The 25,107-nt window shown below is 41.8% G+C and overlaps 1 protein-coding gene across 1 annotated transcript; it reads right to left on the bottom strand.

Annotated features, from left to right (window-relative positions):
• Nucleotides 1-7,235: 7,235 nt before the first annotated feature.
• Nucleotides 7,236-24,701, bottom strand: LOC123748629 (uncharacterized). Its single transcript, XM_045730798.2, has 6 exons — nt 24,354-24,701; nt 23,695-23,897; nt 18,977-19,168; nt 16,238-16,336; nt 9,585-9,743; nt 7,236-8,739 (listed from the first exon to the last, which is right to left on the bottom strand). The coding sequence occupies exons 1-6, from the start codon at nt 24,499-24,501 to the stop codon at nt 8,581-8,583; spliced, it is 960 nt and encodes a 319-aa protein (XP_045586754.2). The 5' UTR covers nt 24,502-24,701; the 3' UTR covers nt 7,236-8,580.
• Between the last annotated feature and the right edge of the window lie 406 nt (nt 24,702-25,107).

Genomic DNA, 25,107 nt, shown 5'->3' with positions numbered 1-25,107 from the left:
GCCTATTTGAATTAGGCTATTTCTACCCCCCCCCCCCCGTGACTAGTGTTAAGGGGGTAGAAATAGCCTAAGCTACTCTATCCCTTTGAGATGTATTTTTTTTCTTGTCTCAATAAACATACTTGAACTTGAGACTAGTCAAGTTTCTGGAGTGTCAAACCCAAGATAATCAAAGATTAAACAAGTGAAGTCCGTATCATAAAGACATTAAACAAAGAACTTGTAATTAAAATCGAAAACTTGCCATATAAAATGTCAGTCTCAAAGATGACAACAACGAAGTAGAATAGGAAGACAGCCTAACCTTTCTCCGAAAACAAAGTTCATCTAAAAGCCAACAAATCCATCAAAACACAAAGTGATTGAAAAATAAGAATTGTTATTATTATTAAAATAATTATTACTAGAATAGTAATTATTAGAATAATTATTATTATTAGAATTATTAGTATTATTGTGGGTGGCAATGCACGGGTCGAAGCTTAGCGTCACCTCGCATAATGGATTTTCTCATTATTATTATTATTAATTCCAGAGATTTGTCTAAGACGTACTCTTTAATGGTTTTTAGATAATAAGAGCCAAAAAAAGCTACTATAAAAATAAATTTAATCAAATAAAACTTAGCATGAAAAAAGAAGCATGGTACACTCTTTGCCAAGTATTAGTCAAGTAAAAACTCGATTAAAAAAAATCCTAACTGATGACGATGGAATGACACTTTTACTAAATACATCTTGAGGTTATCTTGAGATGATTTCGGGGCTTAGCGTCCCCGCGGCCCGGTCCTCGACCAGGCCTCCTTTTTGTTACACATCCCTAGGAAGCAGCCCGTAGCAGCTGTCTAACTCCCAGGTACCTATTTACTGCTAGGTAACAGGAGCATCAGGGTGAAAGAAACTATGCCCATTTGTCTCCGCCTCCGCCGGTGATCGAACCCGGAACCTCAGGACTACGAATCCGAAGCGCTGTCCACCCAGCTGTCAGGCGCCCTACATTGTAACGTCCCTTGCAAATAAGATCCCAGCATCCCAGACGCCTTTCAGGAAGCTATCTAGAGTCTTTGTGCCTATCCCCAACAAATTCCTGAGGTGTTTATGATATAATCCTCTCACTAAACTAAATCAAGTAACCTTCCCGAGATACCAACCCTTATTTATTATCAAAAGAAAACACCAAGCCGGGAAGGCTATGTAACACCCCTAATTTATTAAAAGACTTCATGGTGTTTAGCTTCTGCCATAGCATTTCTGTACAACAAATCACTTCAACTCCGAGCTTTCTTAGATATTCTTGAGAAGGCTCAAGTAACCCAAGTCCATAAAGTGGTGATCTCACACATTTTAGACCAACATCACTCCTGCCCACTGCTACAAGACAATCTGTTGCTAGCCAGTTATTTCTAATTACCCAAAACACTGGCCTGTTGCCCAAGCACCTGGGCTGGACGGTAGAGCGACGGTTTCCATGCAGGTCGGCGTTCAATCCCCGACCGTCCAAGTGGTTGGGCACCATTCCTTTCCTCCCGTCCCATTCTAAATCCTTATCTTGACCCCTTTTCCAGTGCTATATAGTCGTAATGGCTTGGCGCTTTCCCCCGACAGTTCCCTCCCTTCCTCCCCACCTAAATCTATGCCGAGGAAAATGAATACGAAACAACCTGAATTCCCAGGATTCGGGATAATTACAACACTGGATCAAAGTTTATAACAGGTGTACTTGGGGAGGAGAGGCAGAAGGCAATCAATCAATTAGTTTTTTTTTGAGATATATACAAGAGTTGTTACATTCTTGTAGAGCCACTAGAACGCGTAGCGTTTCGGGCAGGTCCTTAATCCTATGGTCCCTGGAATACGATCCCCTGCCGCGAAGAATCGTTTTTTCATCCAAGTACACATTTTACTGTTGCGTTAAACAGAGGCTACAGTTAAGGATTTGCGCCCAGTAAATCCTCCCCGGCCAGGATACGAACCCATGACATAGCGCTCGCGGAACGCCAGGCGAGTGTCTTACCACTACACCACGGAGACTGTTGTGGTGCCTTAAGGTGCCTACAAATGTAACTATTCTACAACAGAGAACATTAGGCAATAGGCACCACAGGCCTTAATAACACTGACTAATTGACACACAAAATGTAATACTCAACTGGGCATCCAGCATCACTCTCAACCTAAAACAAGTAATTACCAAGTAGTATTCCAACAAATTATCCTTACAGTAGTAATTTTTCACAACATATCCAACTATGACTACTACTCCCTAACAGAAGAATCCAGGACTACTTATCATGAAATAACATTCCTCGAGCCAACAGGTCCTAACCATGTCCGAACACCGACTGAAAATTTAAACGTCAGCAAGGCAGCTCCTCAAGACACCACGACTTGATCGACTTTAATGACTTTCATCACACTAATAACAAAGTTTGAAACTTAAGTGTAGAGTACACAATCAACCTCTTACAATATTCCTAAAAAAAAAAGAGTTATTCTCAAGATCTTATACCATTCTAAATACTTGCAGCGATAACTAAGGAGATTAATTGTTTTGGGAAATCTAGATGTGGCAGCGTCGCATCAGCTGCTGATCTTGACTGGCGGGAACCTAACCATTATATTCCTACGCCATATTCAAATTATTTATTCAGGAAAAGTACATACATAGCTGATTTACAAACATAAAGTTGGATTTATAGATAGAGCTAGTACATACAATACCTAGTCACTAATACGCATAGCGTTTTCGGGCAACGTTATCGGGCGTAGTGTTTGATGTTCAGAAAATGTTTTTTTCTAAAACATATTTACAGGGTCTGCTGGTTGTGCAGTATTCATATCAATAAATAATATTCAAATAAACTCCATTCAATATTTTAAAACCAGATCATGCAAATTAAGAATGATTTACTATTTAACGAACAAAACGAAAGCCTTTAAGTTCATTTGCTTTCTTTATTTAACTTCTAGAATGAAGAATTCAAGAAATTACTTAACTAATCAACCATGACTAGCAATTCTTATAAATCATTATATTGCAAGCTAAATTTCCATATACTAGCCTAAGCAACAACTTGAGTAAATGAGGAATGTATATATTTATCTCTCAGAATGTTCGGTAATATGATTATTGTTTGTGATGTGTGTATATGTATGTATTAACACGATGTACTGAACGGGGTGAGAATAGCTTGAGCTACCTCATCCCTTTGTGTGTATTTTACCTCAATAAACTTAATTCAATTTCAATTTCAAGCCTAAGCAAACAAATCACTCTCCAACCAAGCATCCTTAAAAGAACTTAACATGAAACATCTTTAAAATTATCAAAATAAAGTAACAATCATTGCAAGCCATGCAATGGTTTGCAAATCAGTCATATACTTGCCTAGATTTGCAAAATAATGATATTTTAAATTAAGTTATGAAGAGACTGCTCACTCATTCATATCATCACTCCGCATCTGGTGAAAAAATGTGACTACGAAGAATAGTTACATTTTTTGTACACAGGCGGGTACAGGAACAGATGACTCCTGTTAGCAGGCTGAGAGCTTTCCCTTCCCATAGCTCATGGTGAGCCTTACACACTATTTTCTCTGGAGTACGAACCGCCAATCGTTTAACAACCTTCCTATTCCAGTCCGTCCTCCTAAGGTTCCCAACGTCAAGAAAACGGTCAGTGTAACAGTAGCTAACCTCGCGGAGAAGGGTTATTGTTTGTTGCTGTTGATGTAGGTTCGCGGAGTTAGCTTGATCCTCACTTTGCAGCCCGTCCTCCAAACGAAGACTCAAAAGTGATTCCATGCACCTGCCAAACCCGCTGTTTATAAATGAAAAAAGGTTTACACACGACTCATAACTCAACCCGTCCTCGACTCAAGTCCATTACATCCAGCGGTCAACCCCACAGACGCATTCATAAATTTTAACATGCTGTTCATTCAAAATGGGAATTTTCTCAAGTATAAATTAATATTATAATATATTAGCATATTGTGTATAAATAGGCATAGGTTAGGTTAGGTCAGGTGTTTAGGTTCTGTTGGCGATTATTTGTATTTGTAGTACGTGGGTGAAGCATTTATAGCGTTGTGGTTCGAACAAAATTCGTCAGTGAAGCACTTGTTCCGGATATGTTTGAACGTCAGCAGTTGTGAGTCGTGTGTAAACCGCTTTTCATTCATAAACAGGGGGTTTGGCGGGTGCATGGAATCACTTTTGGATCTTTTTTTGGAGGACGGGCTGGTTTATAAATGAAAAAAGGTTTACACACGACTCATAACTGATGACGTTCGAACACTTCCGGAACAAGCGCTTCACTGACGAATTATGTTCGAACCACAACCCTGTAAATGCTTCACCCACGTACTACAAATACAAATAATCGCCAACAGAACCTAAACACCTAACCTAACCTATGCCTATATATGCACAATATGGTAATATATTAAAATAGTAATATATATTTGAGAAAATTCCTGTTTTGTGAACAGAATGTAACAATTTATGAATGCGTCTGTAAGGTCGACCGCTGGATGGAATGGACTTGAGTCGAGGACGGGTTGTGAGTCGTGTGTAAACCGTTTTTCATTCATAAACAGGGGGTGTGGCGGATGCATGGCGCGGACTTTGGTCTTTGTTTACGTGGGCGGGCTGATTTTCTTTATGCTGTCAGCCATCATTGAACTTCGTCCTCTGGGGGCTATTTGCTTGTGTTTTGTTCTATGTTGTTGTTGATTTAGGGGCGGCGACGATCGTGGGATGGGATGCGCCCAGCGTACCCGTGAAGGGTTAATCACGAAGACCGGAAAGGTGAAACGCCAAGCCTCATCGCGAAACGAGTGACGCCAATCACTGGAAACTAATATGCCTCGCGGCAAAGAATCGCAGACAGGCAGATGATTGGGGAGTCCCAGGAGTCCCTCAGGGTGACAAGCACCGGCCCCGCCCAACACAGAACAGGGCCTGGTAGCCAAGTGGATAGCGCCCAGTACTCGTAATATTGTGGCGCGGGCTCGATTTGCCGCACCAGGCAGAAACAAATGGGCAAAGTTTATTTCACCCTGAATGCCCCTGTTACCTAGCAATAAATAGGTACCTGGGAATTAATCAGTAGTCACGAGCTGCTTTCTGGTGTGTGTGTGTGTGTAGTGTGGGGAAAAAAGTAAAAAAAAAAAAAGTAGTTAGTAAACAGTTGAGAGGCGGGCCGAAAGAGCAAAGTTCAACCCCCGCAAACACAACTAGGTGAATACAGAGAACACTTGGTAGCAAAACCAAATCTTGGCCTCCAGCTAAAACGCAAAAGTCATCCAGTGCTTCCCGGCAGAGCAGAAGCCGGCCGCGCACCACGTCTGAGAGTACACCAGGACCCCACCAACCCCCGGCACCTCTCGGCCAAGCCGGCCCCCGAACACCGTCACCCCGCCGGGAGAACCAGCCAGAACACGTGAAAAAAAAATCTACCAACAATGCCGGGACCCAAGGCGGTATGTGCACCAGGCGTCGTATAACCGGACCGTTGAAGAGGGACGCCAAACGGCAGTAGCAACTCCAAATCGCAAAACAAAATATGATCCGACGGCTCCCTGGCGGAGGCGGCGTCCACACGTCTGCTCGGCGTCAAGGTTGAACCAGGAATCCGTTTTGTTCTATTATTTTGGTATTGGCTTCACGTGGTTGTTTATTACCTGGCTTTGTTGTGTGGGCTTGGCTCCTGTTGCCCCATGTGTTCCCTCCCTGCAAAGTGAATTATTCTCTGGACTCATGGAGGGTTATAAAGGCCACCATATTATCTTTGTGGTGGCCTTAATATCTTACTGACCAACTAGCATGAATGCTTTAGTCCAGGACTAAAGTAAATTATTTCGTATACTTATACATCAGCTCTATAACGTTTCCATAAATACGGCTCTACCGATAATTTTCGTTTAATATTTAATGTAGGAATTTTATTTATAGTTTGCGCCCTTTACTATTATTTAAGTTACCCATAAAACAAAGTCATCTTCTATGAATTATATATCTGAAGGAAGAGAACGGAGAGTTTCACAAAATGGCGCCGGTGTTCTATGTAATGTTGCTCGCTTGCAATATTGATCTACTTATTTACGAGATTTACGAGGCGTTGGCTACATGTAATTTACATTATTTAGGCAAATCAGCTCATTCTGCCGTTTAGATAATACTTATAGTAACGATGTGGATCATCGTACATACATTGGCGTAATGGACAATTAGAAAATATAATTTGGTACTATTGAATTTGGACAAACCGAAAAAAAGGTTCTATAATTATGCTGCTAATAAAACCTAACTTAACCATCCTAGGCCTAATGCACATTATCTGAGGCCTAACATAGTTCACATATTTGGTATAGTTGGCCTAGGAATATTTAAGATTGGTTTTATCTTTATTTCTCAGGACTATGAATTTACCCGAGGGCCACTAACGAGTGGCCTAGACGAGGACAGGAAGCCGGCGGTTTGTCAAAGGTCCCGCTATTTGTCCCGACGATTTTATCAAGCTGGATTTTAAAGTGTAGCATAGTTTTAGTATTTACGGCTTGGGCGGGTAGGCAGTTCCATGGGTTTATAACCCTGTGGGTGAAAAAGCATCTGTTTTCTGTCCTACATTGTGGCTTGTTGATCTTGAAACCGTTGCTCCTTGTCTGTGTTACATTTGACCTTTTGAGGAAGTAGTGAGATCAGCGCTATTATGGCTGTTTGCAGTGTTGTTAGCCCGGTGGTCTCAACCTGTCCTGGTAGGAGAAATGACTTAGTTCTGGAATAATTTGTTTTGCCCGGTGTTGCACTTTCTCCAAAGAAGTTATGTCTTTCTGATGATGAGGTCTCCATGCCTGGATAACAATAATAATAATAATAATAATAATAATAATAATAATAATAATAATAATAATAATAATAATAATAATAATTATAATAATAATAATAATAATAATAATCAAAAGAATGTGTACAAAGAATATAAGAATAATGTACAATTGAAGGGACAGGAATTACACATAAATGAAGCCACTATTACTCAAAGCGTTTCTGGCAAAACATAAAATAAATAGACAACCAATTTAACTAACCGTGAGGGCGTAAAACACTTAAAACTCAAGAAGTTAACATAATGAGATCGTTCCTATAATATAATAAATGAATGCATAAAGGTGATAATTAAGGATGGCAGACATAGGCTATTACAATACGGAGTCAGTAGTTGTTGCAATAGTACAGTAGTTTATTAACATTAATAACAGAATGGAAATACAAGGTGTAGTTTAGAAAAGCAACTGGACGCTTTCTTACAATTTTCTTTGGAACAGAACAGGGAGTAAAGGCAGGGGTGGAGGCGCACCAGAGTCATACATTTGAATAACTACCTTCTTTTGTTTAGAGGTACGCTTGATTATTCACAGGGTTTGGTTAGCTTTTTTTTACAGCAGTTCCCACTTGTTGTGGGACCCTTCACCGTCTTGTTGTGGGACCCTTCACCGTCTTGTTGTGGGACCCTTCACCGTCTTGTTGTGGGAACCTTCACCGTCTTGTTGTGGGACCCTTCACCGTCTTGTTGTGGGACCCTTCACCGTCTTGTTGTGGGAACCTTCACCGTCTTGTTGTGGGACCCTTCACCGTCTTGTTGTGGGAACCTTCACCGTCTTGTTGTGGGAACCTTCACCGTCTTGTTGTGGGACCCTTCACCGTCTTGTTGTGGGACCCTTCACCGTCTTGTTGTGGGACCCTTCACCGTCTTGTTGTGGGACCCTTCACCGTCTTGTTGTGGGATCCTTCACCGTCTTGTTGTGGGACCCTTCACCGTCTTGTTGTGGGACCCTTCACCGTCTTGTTGTGGGACCCTTCACCGTCTTGTTGTGGGACCCTTCACCGTCTTGTTGTGGGACCCTTCACCGTCTTGTTGTGGGACCCTTCACCGTCTTGTTGTGGGACCCTTCACCGTCTTGTTGTGGGACCCTTCACCGTCTTGTCGTGGGACCCTTCACCGTCTTGTTGTGGGACCCTTCACCGTCTTGTTGTGGGACCCTTCACCGTCTTGTTGTGGGACCCTTCACCGTCTTGGTGTGGGTGTTGCTGCCGCTGTTTCTCCTGAAGATACAGCTCCCGCTGCTACTCCGCCCTCCTCCCCAGCTCCTGCTGAAGACGCTGCTGTTTCTGCTGCAGATGTAGACGTTTCAACACCTGTGACCACTGCCCTGGGTGCTGGTCGAGGCTGGACCGCCGGGGGTATATTTACATCTACGATATAAGATATCTTTCTCTCCAGGGCTGGAGGCCAGAGGCTTGGGGCTAGTCTCACCAGACTTTGCAGTGACTAGTGGGTGTATGGGGATGGTCTCAGGGGGGTTGGGGTTAACCCCATGAAGTCGGCGAGGGAAAGACATATCAAAATACATGATCTGTTGACAGATTTGCATTCCGGCGACCCGGACTGTCAAGAACCACTCCCTAAGTATTTTGTACACAAACAATATTAATACTATTATCATATATTATAATTCAGGTTGATATAGTGATTCCATCACCCCCACCCACAGTCTCCTTGGGAGGAGGGGCTTTAGGTTCGAGTAATATTAATCCCAGAATTGGGATTGAGGAAGAAGATATATTTTTCGTTTTGGAGGACGTCCGCGTGCTGCTGGTGAAGGTTGAGTCCTTTGGCAGCGTCTACGATCATGTCGAAGTCGACCTCCGTGTTGTACTTGATCAGCAGGCTCTGTGGGGAGGAGGGCACATCAGTTTCTGTAACTTTGTCATTCTCATTCCTCACGCCCCCGCTCACTCACCACACCTCAGCATTGATTGATTGATGAAGATTAAGCCACCCAAAAGGTGGCACGGGCATGAATAGCCCGTAAGTGGTGGCCCATTTGAGCCATTACCAGTATCAATAGATGATACGGGAGATCTGTGGAGGTGCGACTGCACCCTGCGTGACGGGAGATGTCTTCCGTCCACACACTCAGCAGTTTCCCCTAGATAATTCTAGTCCCCCTCCTACTTGTGTGATTACGGGCTATTCATGCCCGTGCCACCTCTTGGGTGGCTAAATCTTCGTTAATCATCAATCACCTTGTGTGACCTTCTGGGAATAACACAGATGGAGATATGGTAGAGTGCTAGAGTAGGTATAATGTTGGTGTGGTCACTGACAACCAAATAGTGTTGATAAACTTTAAAGTCATTCGTTTACTTTATCAAACTATTACATGAATTACATAATCTAATTACATACACCCAGAAAATTACATAAACCCCAAAAATTACACAAACTCTGAAAATTACATAAACTTAATTATAAATTAATTTTAATTAGAACCGAATATTTTGTTATTAAACGGATACCTAAAGAATTGCCAATCCGTTAAAAATGTTATTAGTAAAAATAATTGCAATGCAATAATGAGGTTCTCTATGCATCGGCATCGATAGAGCCTAGGGCTCTATCGAGCGTTTGAGCGCTTTTCAGTTTTGAGCGTGGGCTCAAACTGCTCCAATTAGCCCAAACAGTTGCATTTTGAACTGAGCGCCATACTGAAAGCGCAGCTGGAGGCTCCTCACCAAGATGTTGAGGTGCTGGAGGGTGTTGAGGACCATGTACTCCCCGCCGGCGGTGTCCAGGACCACCAGGTCGATGGTTCGATGAAGGCCAAGAGCCGCCGCCGCCAGGGCGTCCAAGGTGAAGCACTGCACCGCCCGCCCCGCCGTCCCCGCCTTGTCCTGCGCCACACACACACACAAAATGCAAAGTATTTTTACAAATATATACAAATACAAAACGTAATAATACATTTTATAACGTGTAATATAATACAGTAATAATACATTTTATAATGTATTATTACTGTATACAATACAGTAATAATATATATTAATACAAAATTTGTAGTAATACAAAAACAAAATACAAAGTATTTTTACAAATATATACAAATACAAAATGTAATCATACATTTTATAATGTATAATACAATAAAGTAATAATACATTTTAATACAAAATTTGTAGTAATACAAATACAAAATACAAGGTATTTTGTAAATGACACAGTATTTTTGTAATTAAACGAAAATTATAATTAAACATTGTCAAGGCTTTGAAACTTTTTGATATATATATGTATTGTTTAATCACGAAAATACTGTTGGAAAACTATTAGTTAGAAACAGTTCTCCTAGTAATTTACGTAATGTAAAAAATTTATGTAATTTACAAAATACCTTGTAAAGACTGTAATAGGTTCTATGTTGAGCAAACATTTAAAGATTTGACATTTTGAATTTTGCAACATAAATACTCTGTAAGACATGGCCAATTGTCTAATGCTTTGTCAGAAAGTTCTCACCAGATTGACTGGGAGATGGCTTCTTCAATAACGAATTGTAAAAGCATTTTAATAGGAACATGATTGAATCTGCTTTAAAACAGATTAGAGAAACATGTAATTTGAACATTAGCGGTGGTTTGTATAATTTAGATCCATTTTTTATTAATCAGTTAAAGGGAAATTTGAGTAGGATCATTAATACACATTTATCTCACCAATACCTTATTAATATCCCTTGATCACATTAAAGACGTTGTACTTCACCTCTTTCCTGCCTATCTATCCACACCCACAGACCTGAAAAATCCCTCTTTCAGAAGATGTATTATTAAATACGAAAAAAATTAAGGAGAAATTCCTGTCTCAATCCTTCCTTCATGGTCTGACACTGTAATATATATATGGGAGTAGTAAGCTACTATGGAGTTGCTCTCTGGTTGTCGGTCTGGAGTGGCATCTCCAGGGCGCAAAGCATGGGTAGCTTGATACGGGGGAGAAGCTGTTACCCATGCAGCAGGTTCCCCCCATATATATATATATATATATATATATATGCACGAGTATAATGAGTGATCACACAATCTTACATGACTGGAACATGTCCCCTCAACACGTACATATTCCAAAAGCTATGATAATTCCCCCCCCCCCACCTCAAAAAAAAAAATACTGTGGCTCACAGACTGTTCCAGCTTCATGCTCAAAATATATCCAAATATACACCGAGAGGTATACAACACTTCTCAGGATATACAATAAGTTTACAATACTTTTGGACTATGCTGAAGACTAAAGTATACTTGCTTGTTGGTCAGAAAGCTGTTGTGGCAGCCTTAATAACCTTCCAGAAATCGGTGGACCTTAATCCCAAGACCAAAGCAAATATATATATATATATATATATATATATATATATATATATATATATATATATATATATATATATATATATATATATATATATGACCGAAAAAGTAAGATTAATAATTCTAACACGAATTTTCTCAATATTTCTTATGTTTCTTTTCACTGTCGATGGTAATTAAAAAATCAATTCTCCAAAATTCATTTTTATTTCTAGTCTGACGCGACGCTAGAAGGCGTCTCGTAATAACTTATTACATTTTCAAAGACTTTAGTTTACACACACACAACTATAACCTGCAAACACTGAACAGAGTTCTTCTATGCTATAATTTTAAACAGCTTTCATCTTATATACCTGCATTTGGGTGAGGTGATATGTTACAACAGTTTTGGATGAGGTGAACAAAACTTTCAACACAAGACAGAACACGAAACAATGGGTATATATTGGGTAAATTAAAGGGAAGAATGGAAGTAACTGCAAAGGGCCTATTGGCCCATATTTCTTGATGCTTCTATATTGGTGCGGAGTCTTGAAGTGGGTAGAATATAGTTGTGCATTAATTGGCTGTTGATTGCTGGTGTTGACTTCTTGATGTGTAGTGCCAAGCAGATGTCAAGCCGCCTGCTATCGCTGTATCTATCGATGATTTCTGTGTTGTTTGTTAAGATTTCTCTGGTGATGGTCTGGTTGTGGGAAGAGATTATATGTTCCTTAATGGAGCCCTGTTGCTTATGCATCGTTAATCGCCTGGAAAGAGATGTTGTTGTCTTGCCTATATACTGAGTTCTTTGAGGCTTACAGTCCCCAAGTGGGCATTTGAAGGCATAGACGACGTTGGTCTCTTTTAAAGCGTTCTACTTTGTGTCTGGAGAGTTTCTCATGAGTAGGTTGGCCGTTTTTTTGGTTTTATAGTAAATCGTCAATTGTATCTTCTGATTTTTGTCTGTAGGGATAACGTTCCTATCAACAATATCTTTCAGGACCCTTTCCTCCATTTTATGAGCTGTGGAAAAGAAGTTCCTGTAGAATAGTCTAATAGGGGGTAAAGGTGTTGTGTTAGTTGTCTCTTCAGAGGTTGCATGGCGTTTCACCTTCCTTCTTATGATGTCTTCAACGAAACCATTGGAGAAGCCGTTGTTGACTAGGACCTGCCTTACCCTACAGAGTTCTTCATCGACTTGCTTCCATCCTGAGCTGTGGCCGAGAGCACGGTCGACATAAGTGTTAACAACACTCCTCTTGTACCTGTCTGGGCAGTCACTGTTGGCATTGAGGCACATTTCTATGTTTGTTTCCTTAGTGTAGACTGCAGTGTGGAAACCTCCGCTCCTTTCCATGACTGTTACATGTAGAAAGGGCAGCTTCCCATCCTTCTCCATCTCGTAAGTGAAACGCAACACAGAATTCCGCTCAAATGCCTCTTTCAGCTCTTGCAGATGTTTGACATCAGGTACCTGTGTGAAAATGTCGTCAACATACCTGCAGTATATGGCTGGTTTCAAGTTCATGTCGACTAAGACCTTATGTTCGATGGTACCCATGTAGAAGTTCGCAAACAGGACACCTAGGGGAGAACCCATGGCGATCCCATCTACTTGCTTATACATGTGCCCATCCGGGCTCAAGAAGGGTGCCTCTTTAGTACAAGCTTGGAGTAGTTTCCTTAGAATGTTTTCTGGTATGTCAAGAGGAGTACAGGCCGGATCACGATACACTCTGTCCGCTATCATCCCGATTGTTTCATCCACAGGTACGTTGGTAAACAGTGATTCTACGTCCAACGAGGCTCTTATCCCTGCTGTGGCCCGTGTTCCCCGCAGTAAGTCAACAAATTCCTTTGGAGACTTCAGGCTGAAGGTGCAAGGGACATAAGGAGTCAGCAAGCCGTTGAGTCGCTTCGCCAGTCTGTACGTGGGTGTGGGTATCTGGCTAATGATTGGCCGAAGTAGGTTTCCAGGCTTGTGTGTCTTGACATTTCCATACGCATACACAGGTTTGTATTCCCAATAATCTTTGGCAGGTGGAGTCTGGATTTCTTGGCGTTCACAGTTTCGATCAATCTGTTAACCTTTGCTTTCAATTCGGCTGTAGTGTCATTTGTTACCCTTTGGAATTTAGTTTGGTCAGAGAGTATGAGGTTCATTTTCGCCAGATATTCGTCTTTTTTAAGAATGACGTATATTGGCGACTTGTCACTTCTCCTGACGACTATCTCCTTGTTGCCACGAAGGCTCTTAGCTGCCGCTTTGAGCTCGGGGGACAGTGTGGTGTTTCTGTAGTTGCCTCGAATCTTTCCTCCTTCTGTGATAAGTTCTGCTTGTAAGGTGTCTTTGGTGGTGACCTTTCTTTGTGTCTCGAGGTCGAATATGTCGTCCAACAGAATCTCCAACTCCACTTTCCGGGCCATCTCACTTGGTCTGGACATAACGTGACAGTTTATACCCAGATTTAGGAGAGTGACTTGGTCCTCAGTGAGGTCGATTCCAGCAAGGTTCAGGAAGCCGTCTCTTGGTCGTGGAATCGCCATAGGTCCTCCATATAATGTTGTTAGTTTTTTATTATCCTAATCATTGTTCATTTGATTATCCTAGTTTCGGTGCTGAGGTGATGTCGATCTGTGAGGATGTCGAGGTGTTGCTCGATACGAGTACGGAGGTTTTCGTCGATATTGCTGTTTCTCCAAAGGGTAACGAAGGACACTACAGCCGAATTGAAGCAAAGGTTAACAGATTGATCGAAACTGTGAACGCCAAGAAATCCAGACTCCACCTGCCAAAGATTATTGGGGAATACAAACCTGGGTATGCGTATGGAAATGTCAAGACACACAAGCCTGGAAACCCACTTCGGCCAATCATCAGCTAGATACCCACACCTACGAACAGACTGGCAAAACGACTCAATGGCTTGCTAACCCCTTATGTCCCTTGCGCCTTCAGCCTGAAGTCTCCAAAGGAATTTGTTGACTTACTGCAGGGAACACAGGAAGCAGGGATAAGAGCCTCGTTGGACGTAGAATCACTGTTTACCAATGTACCTGCAGATGAAACAATCGGGATGATAGCGGACAGAGTGTATCGTGATCCGGCCTGTACTCCTCTTGACATACCAGAAAACATTCTAAGGAAACTACTCCAAGCTTGTACTAAAGAGGCACCCTTCTTGAGCCTGGATGGGCACATGTATAAGCAAGTAGATGGGGTCGCCATGGGTTCTCCCCTAGGTGTCCTGTTTGCGAACTTCAACATAGGTACCATCGAACAGAAGGTCTTAGTCGACATGAACTTGAAACCGGCCATATACTGCAGGTATGTTGACGACATTTTCACACAGGTACCTGATGTCAAACATCTGCAAGAGCTGAAAGAGGCATTTGAGCGGAATTCTGTGTTGCGTTTCACTTACGAGATGGAGAAGGATGGGAAGCTGCCCTTTCTACATGTAACAGTCATGGAAAGGAGCGGAGGTTTCCACACTGCAGTCTACACTAAGGAAACAAACATAGAAATGTGCCTCAATGCCAACAGTGACTGCCCAGACAGGTACAAGAGGAGTGTTGTTAACACTTATGTCGACCGTGCTCTCGGCCACAGCTCAGGATGGAAGCAAGTCGATGAAGAACTCTGTAGGGTAAGGCAGGTCCTAGTCAACAACGGCTTCTCCAATGGTTTCGTTGAAGACATCATAAGAAGGAAGGTGAAACGCCATGCAACCTCTGAAGAGACAACTAACACAACACCTTTACCCCCTATTAGACTATTCTACAGGAACTTCTTTTCCACAGCTCATAAAATGGAGGAAAGGGTCCTGAAAGATATTGTTGATAGGAACGTTATCCCTACAGACAAAAATCAGAAGATACAATTGACGATTTACTATAAAACCAAAAAAACGGCCAACCTACTCATGAGAAACTCTCCAGACACAAAGTAGAACGCTTTAAAAGAGACCAACGTCGTCTATGCCTTCAAATGCCCACTTGGGGACTGTAAGCCTCAAAGAACTCAGTATATAGGCAAGACAACAACATCTCTTTCCAGGCGATTAACGATGCATAAGCAACAGGGCTCCATTAAGGAACATATATTCTCTTCCCACAACCAGACCATCACCAGAGAAATCTTAACAAACAACACAGAAATCATCGATAGATACAGCGATAGCAGGTGGCTTGACATCTGCGAGGCACTACACATCAAGAAGTCAACACCAGCAATCAACAGCCAATTAATGCACAACTATATTCTACCCACTTCAAGACTCCGCACCAATATAGAAGCATCAAGAAATATGGGCCAATAGGCCCTTTGCAGTTACTTCCATTCTTCCCTTTAATTTACCCAATATATACCCATTGTTTCGTGTTCTGACTTGTGTTGAAAGTTTTGTTCACCCTCATCCAAAACTGTTGTAACATATCACCTCACCCAAATGCAGGTAAATAAGATGAAAGCTGTTTAAAATTATAGCATAGAAGAACTCTGTTCAGTGTTTGCAGGTTATAGTTGTGTGTGTGTAAACTAAAGTCTTTGAAAATGTAATAAGTTATTACGAAACGTGTTCAAGCGTCGCGTCAGACTAGAAATAAAAATGAATTTTGGAGAATTGATTTTTCAATTACCATCGACAGTGAAAAGAAACATAAGAAATATTGAGAAAATTCGTGTTAGAATTATTAATCTTACTTTTTCGGTCATATTTAATAATATATGTCTACAAGAAAGACTGCTACCAAAATATTATATATATATATATATATATATATATATATATATATATATATATATATATGACTGAAAATACATACAGCGTTTTTACAAAACAGACTTGAAAATAAGCTGAACATTGCACAACAGCTCTAAGCTTATAGAATTCCCTCAATAATGTTGACCAAACCACACACTAGAAAGTGAAGGGAACGATGACGTTTCGGTCCGTCCTGGACCATTCTCAAATCCTGGACCTCACTCAGTAATGGTTTAGAACGGTAATCTTAGGGGCAGGAAGGTGACTGACCTCCGGGGCCACGTAGGCTTCTAGGGTGGACTTAGAGAGGGCCATGTCCCTGTAGAGGTCGGGGAGGTCCTCGGTGTGGCCAGGTGTCCACAGCACGTCCTGTCACGCCACACCCGTCAGGAGAACCATGGCAGGGACAACACCGAGAAGTTAACTCATTGGTCGACTCTTGCAAAATAAAATGTTGCTCTGTACACTTGAATGTATTGCTTTTTTTAGCGCGTTATGTATGCTGGTTTATGTATGTGTGTGTGTTGGTTTGTGTATGTGAATAGGAGTTATTGTGTTTGTGAATGAGATTGTATGTGAAAGTATGTATATTTGTGCGAATGTAAATTTTTGTGTAATTATGCAATTTTTGCGAAAGTGTGAAGTTAGTGCAAGTGTGCATTTTTGAGTAAGAGATATGCGCCTTCTATAATGTGAAATGAATACAGTAACATGATGCTGTTATATCGCATCTACAAGTATGTTGTCTTGTATGGATTAAAATTACGAGTATAACAAAAAATGCATAGTGTGTGTGTGTGTATGTGTATGCCTGTGAAGGTGTTGTTGTGCTGTGTTTGTCTACACGTCTCCATTAGTAACTTGTGCATTGCAGGTGAGTTTGATAAGAGTTGAGAACTGGGTTAGGCTAATATTGCAAGACCTGGAGATTCGGGACTCAAGATGATAAATTCCTAATTATTTAGCGAGTGATTCCTGATTAATGATCCTAATTAATGAGTGATCCAACATCATATAATCCTGGAAATGCTCCGCTGCATAGGGTAAAGCCTATATCTTTCTTGAAGCCTAGTTCTTTCTTGAAGCCTAGTTCTTTCTTGAAGCCTAGTTCTTTCTTGAAGCCTAGTTCTTTCTTGAAGCCTAGTTCTTTCTTGAAGCCTAGTTCTTTCTTGAAGCCTAGTTTTTTCTTGAAGCCTAGTTCTTTCTTGAAGCCTAGTTCTTTCTTGAAGCCTAGTTCTTTCTTGAAGCCTAGTTCTTTCTTGAAGTCTAGTTCTTTCTTGAAGCCTAGTTCTTTCTTGAAGCCTAGTTCTTTCTTGAAGCCTAGTTTTTTCTTGAAGCCTAGTTCTTTCTTGAAGCCTAGTTCTTTCTTGAAGCCTAGTTCTTTCTTGAAGCCTAGTTCTTTCTTGAAGTCTAGTTCTTTCTTGAAGCCTAGTTCTTTCTTGAAGCCTAGTTCTTTCTTGAAGCCTAGTTCTTTCTTGAAGCCTAGTTCTTTCTTGAAGCCTAGTTCTTTCTTGAAGTCTAGTTCTTTCTTGAAGCCTAGTTCTTTCTTGAAGTCTAGTTCTTTCTTGAAGCCTAGTTCTTTCTTGAAGTCTAGTTCTTTCTTGAAGCCTAGTTCTTTCTTGAAGCCTAGTTCTTTCTTGAAGCCTAGTTTTTTCTTGAAGCCTAGTTCTTTCTTGAAGTCTAGTTCTTTCTTGAAGCCTAGTTCTTTCTTGAAGCCTAGTTCTTTCTTGAAGCCTAGTTCTTTCTTGAAGCCTATATCTTTCTGTGACTGCCTCCTCGTCTGTCCTGCTTCTCCTGTTCCTGTTCTTCTGATGCCATGGGTGCGAATGTTATAATCCCTAATAGAATAATGGAATAATAATACAAAAGCCGTGGGTACAAATAGGATAGGTTAGCGCCAAAAAAAATTGGAACTAGAGGAACATGGAAAAGGGTGGGGTGGGGGGGGGGGGTGGAATAGGGCAGGGGATGTAGGGAGGGTAAGTGGTGGCTGAAGGGTGAGGGGGGGGGGGTATGTAGGGAAGAAAGAGATGATTGTAGGGATGTATCGGGGGGGGGGGGGGGAGGATGCATATAGAGCAAGGCTGTGTACTCAAGTGGTTGTGCTTGTTGGAGTTAAGCTTTGGTTCTTTGGTCCCGCCTCTCAACTTTCAATTAACTGTGTGGTGGTGGAGTGGTAGCAAGGGTGCGGGGGATGGCGTGCAGGGTCTTGGTGAGCTATGACACGCCGGAATACAGGCTAGGAGTATATTTAGGAAGGATAGTAGAATGTCGTGGGTAGATGGATAGGTAGTATCAATAAACTTCCCTCCTTCATACCATCTAGGATAACATAAGTGTTAGGTTGGGTCTAGTTAAGTTAGGTCTGGTTAGACTCATCTGATGTCTATCCAGACCAAACACTGTCTTGATAAATACATTGTCTAGAATCCTTAGGCGAGAGGGGCCAGTCAACAGGTTGACCGACAGACTGGGACAGAATTATGACTGAAACAGGGAGGGCTGGCACCATGTTCAGATCTATGACGACGAAGAGCAACTATCACAACAAAGCCAAAGGGTCGCTCTGCGTCGTACAAGGACCTACTAGCTAGCTCCAAGCATCTTCCTTCCAATCACAATCACGAACAATGCACAAAATAGACATTTGCTTTTATAGATATAGATTTAATCTTATGTAATCTTATGGAGATACACAATTTTTTGTTGGATATTGTGAAGTCTTAAAGAATCCTACATAATCTTATAAAATCATGTATAATCTTATAGAATCCTATATAATCATATAGAATCCTTTGTAATCTTAGAGAATTCAAAATGATAAAATCCTATATAATCTTATAGAGTTCTGTAACAGTGTAGAATTGTAAATTATAAAATACAATATAATCTTATAGAATCCTGTGTTATAAAATCCTATATAATATCACAGAATGCTATATAACCTTATAGAATCCTATGTAATCTTACAGAATCCCTTTCACTCTTAAGGAAGACCCAAGAGCTGACCTTCTTAGTATGGGGCAGGTCGGAGACACAAGCCCGGGCAGCGAGCGCCTTCCGTCGTAGCCTGAGGCGGGCATAGGCTTCTGGGCGAGGCTCCACCAGCAGCCCAGACCAACCACGGTCCGTCTCCAACCACGCTGTGTGGGACTTGAACACCCCTGATCCCGCCCCCACCTCCACGAACACCCCCCTCCACTGTGGGGAGATATGTGGACGGGGGTGTTGAGGGGGTGAAGAGCGGGGAGTGTGTATTGAGGGAAACTGCTTGATAAAAGTCAATCACGAAGAGTGTCGAGTACGACACCTGACGAAATGTTTCATTATTTTATATTTATAATTGTGTTTATTTTACTTATTTTTACACACAAAGGTACACAGGGTTGTGAAAGTGCATACACTGGTGATTGATTGTTACTTGTATGTATGTATGTATGTATGTATGTATGTATATATGTATGTATGTATGTATGTATGTATGTATGTATGTATGTATGTATGTATGTATGTATATATGTATGTATGTATGTATGTATATATGTATGTATGTATGTATGTATGTATGTATGTATGTATGTATGTATGTATGTATATATGTATGTATGTATGTATGTATATATGTATGTATGTATGTATGTATATATGTATGTATGTATGTATGTATGTATGTATGTATGTATATATGTATGTATGTATGTATGTATGTATATATGTATGTATGTATGTATGTATGTATGTATGTATGTATGTATGTATGTATATATGTATGTATGTATGTATGTATGTATGTATGTATGTATATATGTATGTATGTATATATGTATGTATGTATGTATGTATGTATGCATGTATGTATGTATGTATGTATGTATGTATGTATGTATGTATATATGTATGTATGTATGTATGTATGTACGTATGTATGTATGTATGTATGTATGCATGTATGTATGCATGTATGTATGTATGTATGTATGTATGTATGTATGTACGTATGTATGTATGTATGTATGTATGTATGTATGTATGTATGTATGTATGTATGTACGTATGTACGTATGTATGTATGTATGTATATATGTATGTATGTATGTATGTATGTATGTATGTATGTACGTATGTATGTATGTATGTATGTATGTATGTATGTATGTATGTATGTATGTATATATGTATGTATGTATGTATGTATGTATGTATATATGTATGTATGTATATATGTATGTATGCATGCATGCATGTATGTATGTATGTATGTATGTATGTATGTATGTATGTATGTATGTATGTACGTATGTATGTATGTATGTATATATGTATGTATGCATGTATGTATGTATGTATGTATGTATGTATGTATGTATGTACGTATGTATGTATGTATGTATGTATGTATGTATGTATGTATGTATATATGTATGTATGCATGTATGTATGTATGCATGTATGTATGTATGCATGTATGTATGTATGTATGTAGTACCCTCACCTAGATAGGCTTACAAGATCGAATACTGCTCTTAAGCCCCGCCTTTCGACCGTCATTAGTTCAATGTAGGGACTTTTTCACTGGTTTTCTGATCATAGCTTTATTTAAAGCCGAGAATCGAATTGGCTTCGACAACTTTCTCATCTAGTTCGTTCCACTTATTTATGACTTTGAGACGTTAAAAGTTCTTTCAGATATCTCTGTGACTCGTGTTTACAGTTTCCAATTATGTCCTCGCGTTCTACTGATTGGATTATTGCTTCTATATATCTACTTTGTCAATCCCCCGCAGTATCTTGTACGTTGTTATCATGTCTGTACTATTCCTTCTTTCCTCCAGTGTAGTGAGGTCCAGTTCCCTCAGTCTTTCTTCATAGCTCAGTCTATTAACAGCATATTTTGGACCTTTCCTAGTTTTATTTTATGCATCTTTAGGTAGGGGTTCCATGCCGGGGCAGCATACTCAATAATAGGTCTCACAAAGGATGTATACAGCGCTCAAAAGAGATCTTTGTCCAGGTCGGTGAAGGATAACCGGATCTTTGCCAGTATGGCGTATGCTGCCCTCGTTATCCTGATGGTGTGGGCCTCTGGTGATAGATATCCAGTTATGTCCACTCCTATGTCTTTCTCTTTTTCAGAAGTTGAAAGTTGCCTTCTCTTCATCTTGTTCTGTATTTACGGTTTTCTTGCTCTAACTCTCATCCCTATTACCTTGCATTTTTCAGGGTTAAAATCTAGCAGCCATTTCTCAGACCATCTCTGGAGATGGTCAAGGTTACCTTTGTAATTGTTTGCAGTCCTTCGCAGTTCTGATTGGCCTCATTAGCTTAGTATCGTCAGCAGACATGGATAAGCATGAACTTACTTTCTGTGTTAGATCGTTTACATATATTAGGAACAGGATGGGCCCCTGGTACCCACCCTTGAGGTACTCCCTTGTTACCTCTCTCCAGTCTGATAGCCAGCGCTTTCTAGCAATCCAATGATATGTGTGTGTGTGTGTGTGTGTGTGTGTGTGTGTGTGTGTGTGTGTGTGTGTGTGTACGCACCTAATTGTACTCACCTAATTGTGCTTGCGGGGGTTGAGCTCTGGCTCTTTGGTCCCGCCTCTCAACCGTCAATCAACTGGTGTACAGATTCCTGAGCCTACTGGGCTCTATCATATCTACATTTGAAACTGTGTATGGAGTCAGCCTCCACCACATCACTTCCTAGTGCATTCCATTTACTAACTACTCTGACACTGAAAAAGTTCTTTCTAATGTCTCTGTGGCTCATTTGGGTACTCAGCTTCCACCTGTGTCCCCTTGTTCGCGTCCCTCCAGTGTTGAATAGTTCATCCTTGTTTACCCGGTCGATTCCCCTGAGGATTTTGTAGGTTGTGATCATGTCCCCTCTTACTCTTCTGTCTTCCAGTGTCGTAAGGTGCATTTCCCGCAGACTTTCCTCATAACTCATGCCTCTTAGTTCTGGGACTAGTCTAGTAGCATACCTTTGGACTTTTTCCAGCTTCGTCTTGTGCTTGACAAGGTACGGGCTCCATGCTGGGGCCGCATACTCCAGGATTGGTCTTACATATGTTGTGTACAAGATTCTGAATGATTCCTTACACAGGTTCCTGAACGCCGTTCTGATGTTAGCCAGCCTCGCATATGCCGCAGACGTTATTCTCTTTATGTGGGCTTCAGGAGACAGGTTTGGTGTGATATCAACTCCTAGATCTTTCTCTCTGTCTGTTTCATTAAGTACTTCATCTCCTATTCTGTATCCTGTGTCTGGCCTCCTGTTTCCACTGCCTAGTTTCATTACTTTGCATTTACTCGGGTTGAACTTCAACAGCCATTTGTTGGACCATTCACTCAGTCTATCTAGGTCATCTTGTAGCCTCTTACTATCATCCTCTGTTTCAATCCTCCTCATAATTTTTGCATCGTCGGCAAATATTGAGAGGAACGAATCTATACCCTCTGGGAGATCATTTACATATACCAGAAACAGTATAGGTCCAAAGATTGACCCCTGCGGAACTCCACTTGTAACCTCTCGCCAATCTGAGACCTCACCCCTCACACAGACTCGTTGTCTCCTGTTGCTTAGGTACTCCTCTATCCACCGGAGTACCTTCCCTTTCACTCCAGCCTGCGTCTCCAACTTTTTCACTAGCCTCTTGTGTGGCACTGTATCAAAGGCTTTCTGACAATCCAAAAATATGCAGTCTGCCCACCCTTCTCTTTCTTGCCTTATTTTTGTTGCCTGGTCGTAGAATTCAAGTAACCCTGTGAGGCAGGACCTGCCATCCCTGAAACCATGTTGATGCTGTGTTACAAAGTTCCTTCGCTCCAGATGCTCCACTAGTTTTTTCGCACAATCTTCTCCATCAGCTTGCATGGTATGCAGGTTAGGGACACAGGCCTGTAGTTCAGTGCCTCCTGTCTATCCCCTTTCTTGTATATCGGGACTACGTTAGCTGCTTTCCAAATATCTGGCAGTTCCCCTGTTACCAGTGATTTGTTATACACTATGGAGAGTGGGAGGCACAGTTCTTCTGCTCCTGTGTGTGTGTGTGTGTGTGTGTGTGTGTGTGTGTGTGTGTGTGTGTGTGTGTGTGTGTGTGTGTGTGTGTTCACTTAGTTGTATTCACCTAGTTGTGCTTGCGGGGGTTGAGCTCTGCTCTTTTGGCCCGCTTCTCAACTGTCAATCAAACAACTGTTACTAACTACTGACTCATCCCCCCCTCCCACACACACCCACCCTGGAAGCAGCTCGTAGCAGCTGTCTAACTACCAGGTATCTATGTACTCCTAGGTATCAGGAGCATCAGGGTGAAGGAAACTCTCCTCATTTTTGTTTCTCGCCGGTGCTGGGAAACGAACCTGGGCCAGAGGATTACGTGTCCAGCCTGCTGTCCACACAGCCTCCGGCGCCCGTTATGTGTATGTACTCACCTAGTTGTGTTTGCGGGGGTTGAGCTCTGCTCTTTCGGCCCGCCTCTCAACTGTCAATCAACTGGTGTACAGATTCCTGAGCCTACTGGGCTCTATCATATCTACACTTGAAACTGTGTATGGAGTCAGCCTCCACCACATCACTTCCTAATGCATTCCATCCGTTAACTACTCTGACACTGTAAAAGTTCTTTCTAACGTCCCTGTGCCTCATCTGGGTACTCAGTCTCCACCTGTGTCCCCTTGTTCGTGTCCCATCCGTGTGCGTGCGTGCGTCCTTGTCTCACCTTGTGGGTGAAGACCTGGCGGATGGCGGCCTCAGCAAACATCCATCCCCCGAGGTGCAGCCAGGGCGGGTCATCCAGCTCCTGGCGGGTGATGGGCTCGGCCACCTGAGTCTGCATCTTGTCCAGGACGGCTCGACGGATGTGGGTGACCAGGACCCTGCTCTCTGGGCTCCAACACCCCTCCAGCGCCTGCCTTGTGCACTCTGCTGGGAGGGAGGGAGAGTGAGGCAGGGAGGCAGGCAGGGAGGGAGTGAGGCAGGGAGAGAAGCACGGAGGGAAGAAGTGAGGCAGGAAGGGAGTCAGGCAGGAAGAGAGGCAGGGAGGAAAGGAATAAGGCAAGGAGAGAGGCAGATACAAGAGGGAAGCCAGAAGACATGAGAGGACACCCACTAAACATATTAATACATAAATAAACAAATACATCTCTCAGCTTTCTATAGTGAAGATTGAATCTAAAAAAAAAAAGAGACCAAATCCAACCTTTAAGATATTCGTTCAATTTCATATATTTAAAAGAGGTGCAATATTTTGTTCAACAGAAGGCAGGGACAGGTTAGCTGGGCTAAGTTAGAATGACAGTGATTTGGTACATTGATATGTCAAGATGTGTTACTTAGACTGGGTAGTTGTTGGGTTGTTTATGCAGATATTTGGCCCACCTGACTCGCACAAGAGCTGAAGAAGCTGCGAGGTGTAGAGAGCCGAACTCAGAATGTATGTGACGCCCACGACGCCCACACTCGCCACCCACACCGCCCTCAGCAACCGCCCTCGCTTGTACCTTCGCAGGGTATACTGTAGCTGCATCTTGATGACAGGCGGGTGGGTGAGCAGCCTCGTAGGCAGGTGGGCGGGCGGGAAGGTCGGTAGGCGGGTGGGCAGGCAGGCGGGCAGGAGGGTGGATGGGCAGCCTCGTAGGCAGGTGGGCGGGCGGCCAAGTTGGGAGGTAGGTGGGTGGGCAGGCTGGCAGGTGGGCGGGCGGCCATGGGGGGCTGGGTGGGTGCCTGAGTGAAGGAGTGCCAACAACAATCAGGGGTTGAGTGAATCTTCAAGTTCATTTGTTTTTTTGTATGAAAAACACAAATAAATAAGTATTCGTGATATCTGTACAAAGCCTGATAAAGCGAGTTATACAATGTATCATCACAAATACAATTGATATATTACCCCACATCAAATAAGATACATAGAGCAGTAATACTGATAGGAATTCAGGAACAGGAAGATTCCATACAAAAGAAATGGAGAAGGTTGGATCAAACAACCATGACAAAGATCTTGAAAGGTTCACAAGTGGAGTGGGGCTGATAGCAGCATATAAGTTTTCAGGCTAGGTGTATATAAGTAGGAAAGGAATTGACTGATAAAGAGAGTATTCACAAATGAAGCGACAGATAAAGAGAGTATTAAAAA

This window comes from Procambarus clarkii, chromosome 4, assembly GCF_040958095.1.
Source record: "Procambarus clarkii isolate CNS0578487 chromosome 4, FALCON_Pclarkii_2.0, whole genome shotgun sequence".
Lineage (NCBI taxonomy): Eukaryota > Metazoa > Arthropoda > Malacostraca > Decapoda > Cambaridae > Procambarus > Procambarus clarkii.
Note: the sequence above shows the minus strand (reverse complement) of the source record. Positions and strands in the feature narration are given on the sequence as shown.

What these genes read in the sequence shown, in the direction of transcription:
- LOC123748629 (XM_045730798.2), bottom strand. Translation starts at nt 24,501, where the DNA reads ATGCAGCTACAGTATACCCTGCGAAGGTACAAGCGAGGGCGGTTGCTG. An exon ending in GCCAGGTCTTCACCCACAAG is followed by an intron (nt 19,169 to 23,694) that starts GTGAGACAAGGA and finishes ATCTCCCCACAG; the next exon opens with TGGAGGGGGGTGTTCGTGGA. An exon ending in TCCAGCACCTCAACATCTTG is followed by an intron (nt 8,740 to 9,584) that starts GTGAGGAGCCTC and finishes TCCTCCCCACAG; the next exon opens with AGCCTGCTGATCAAGTACAA.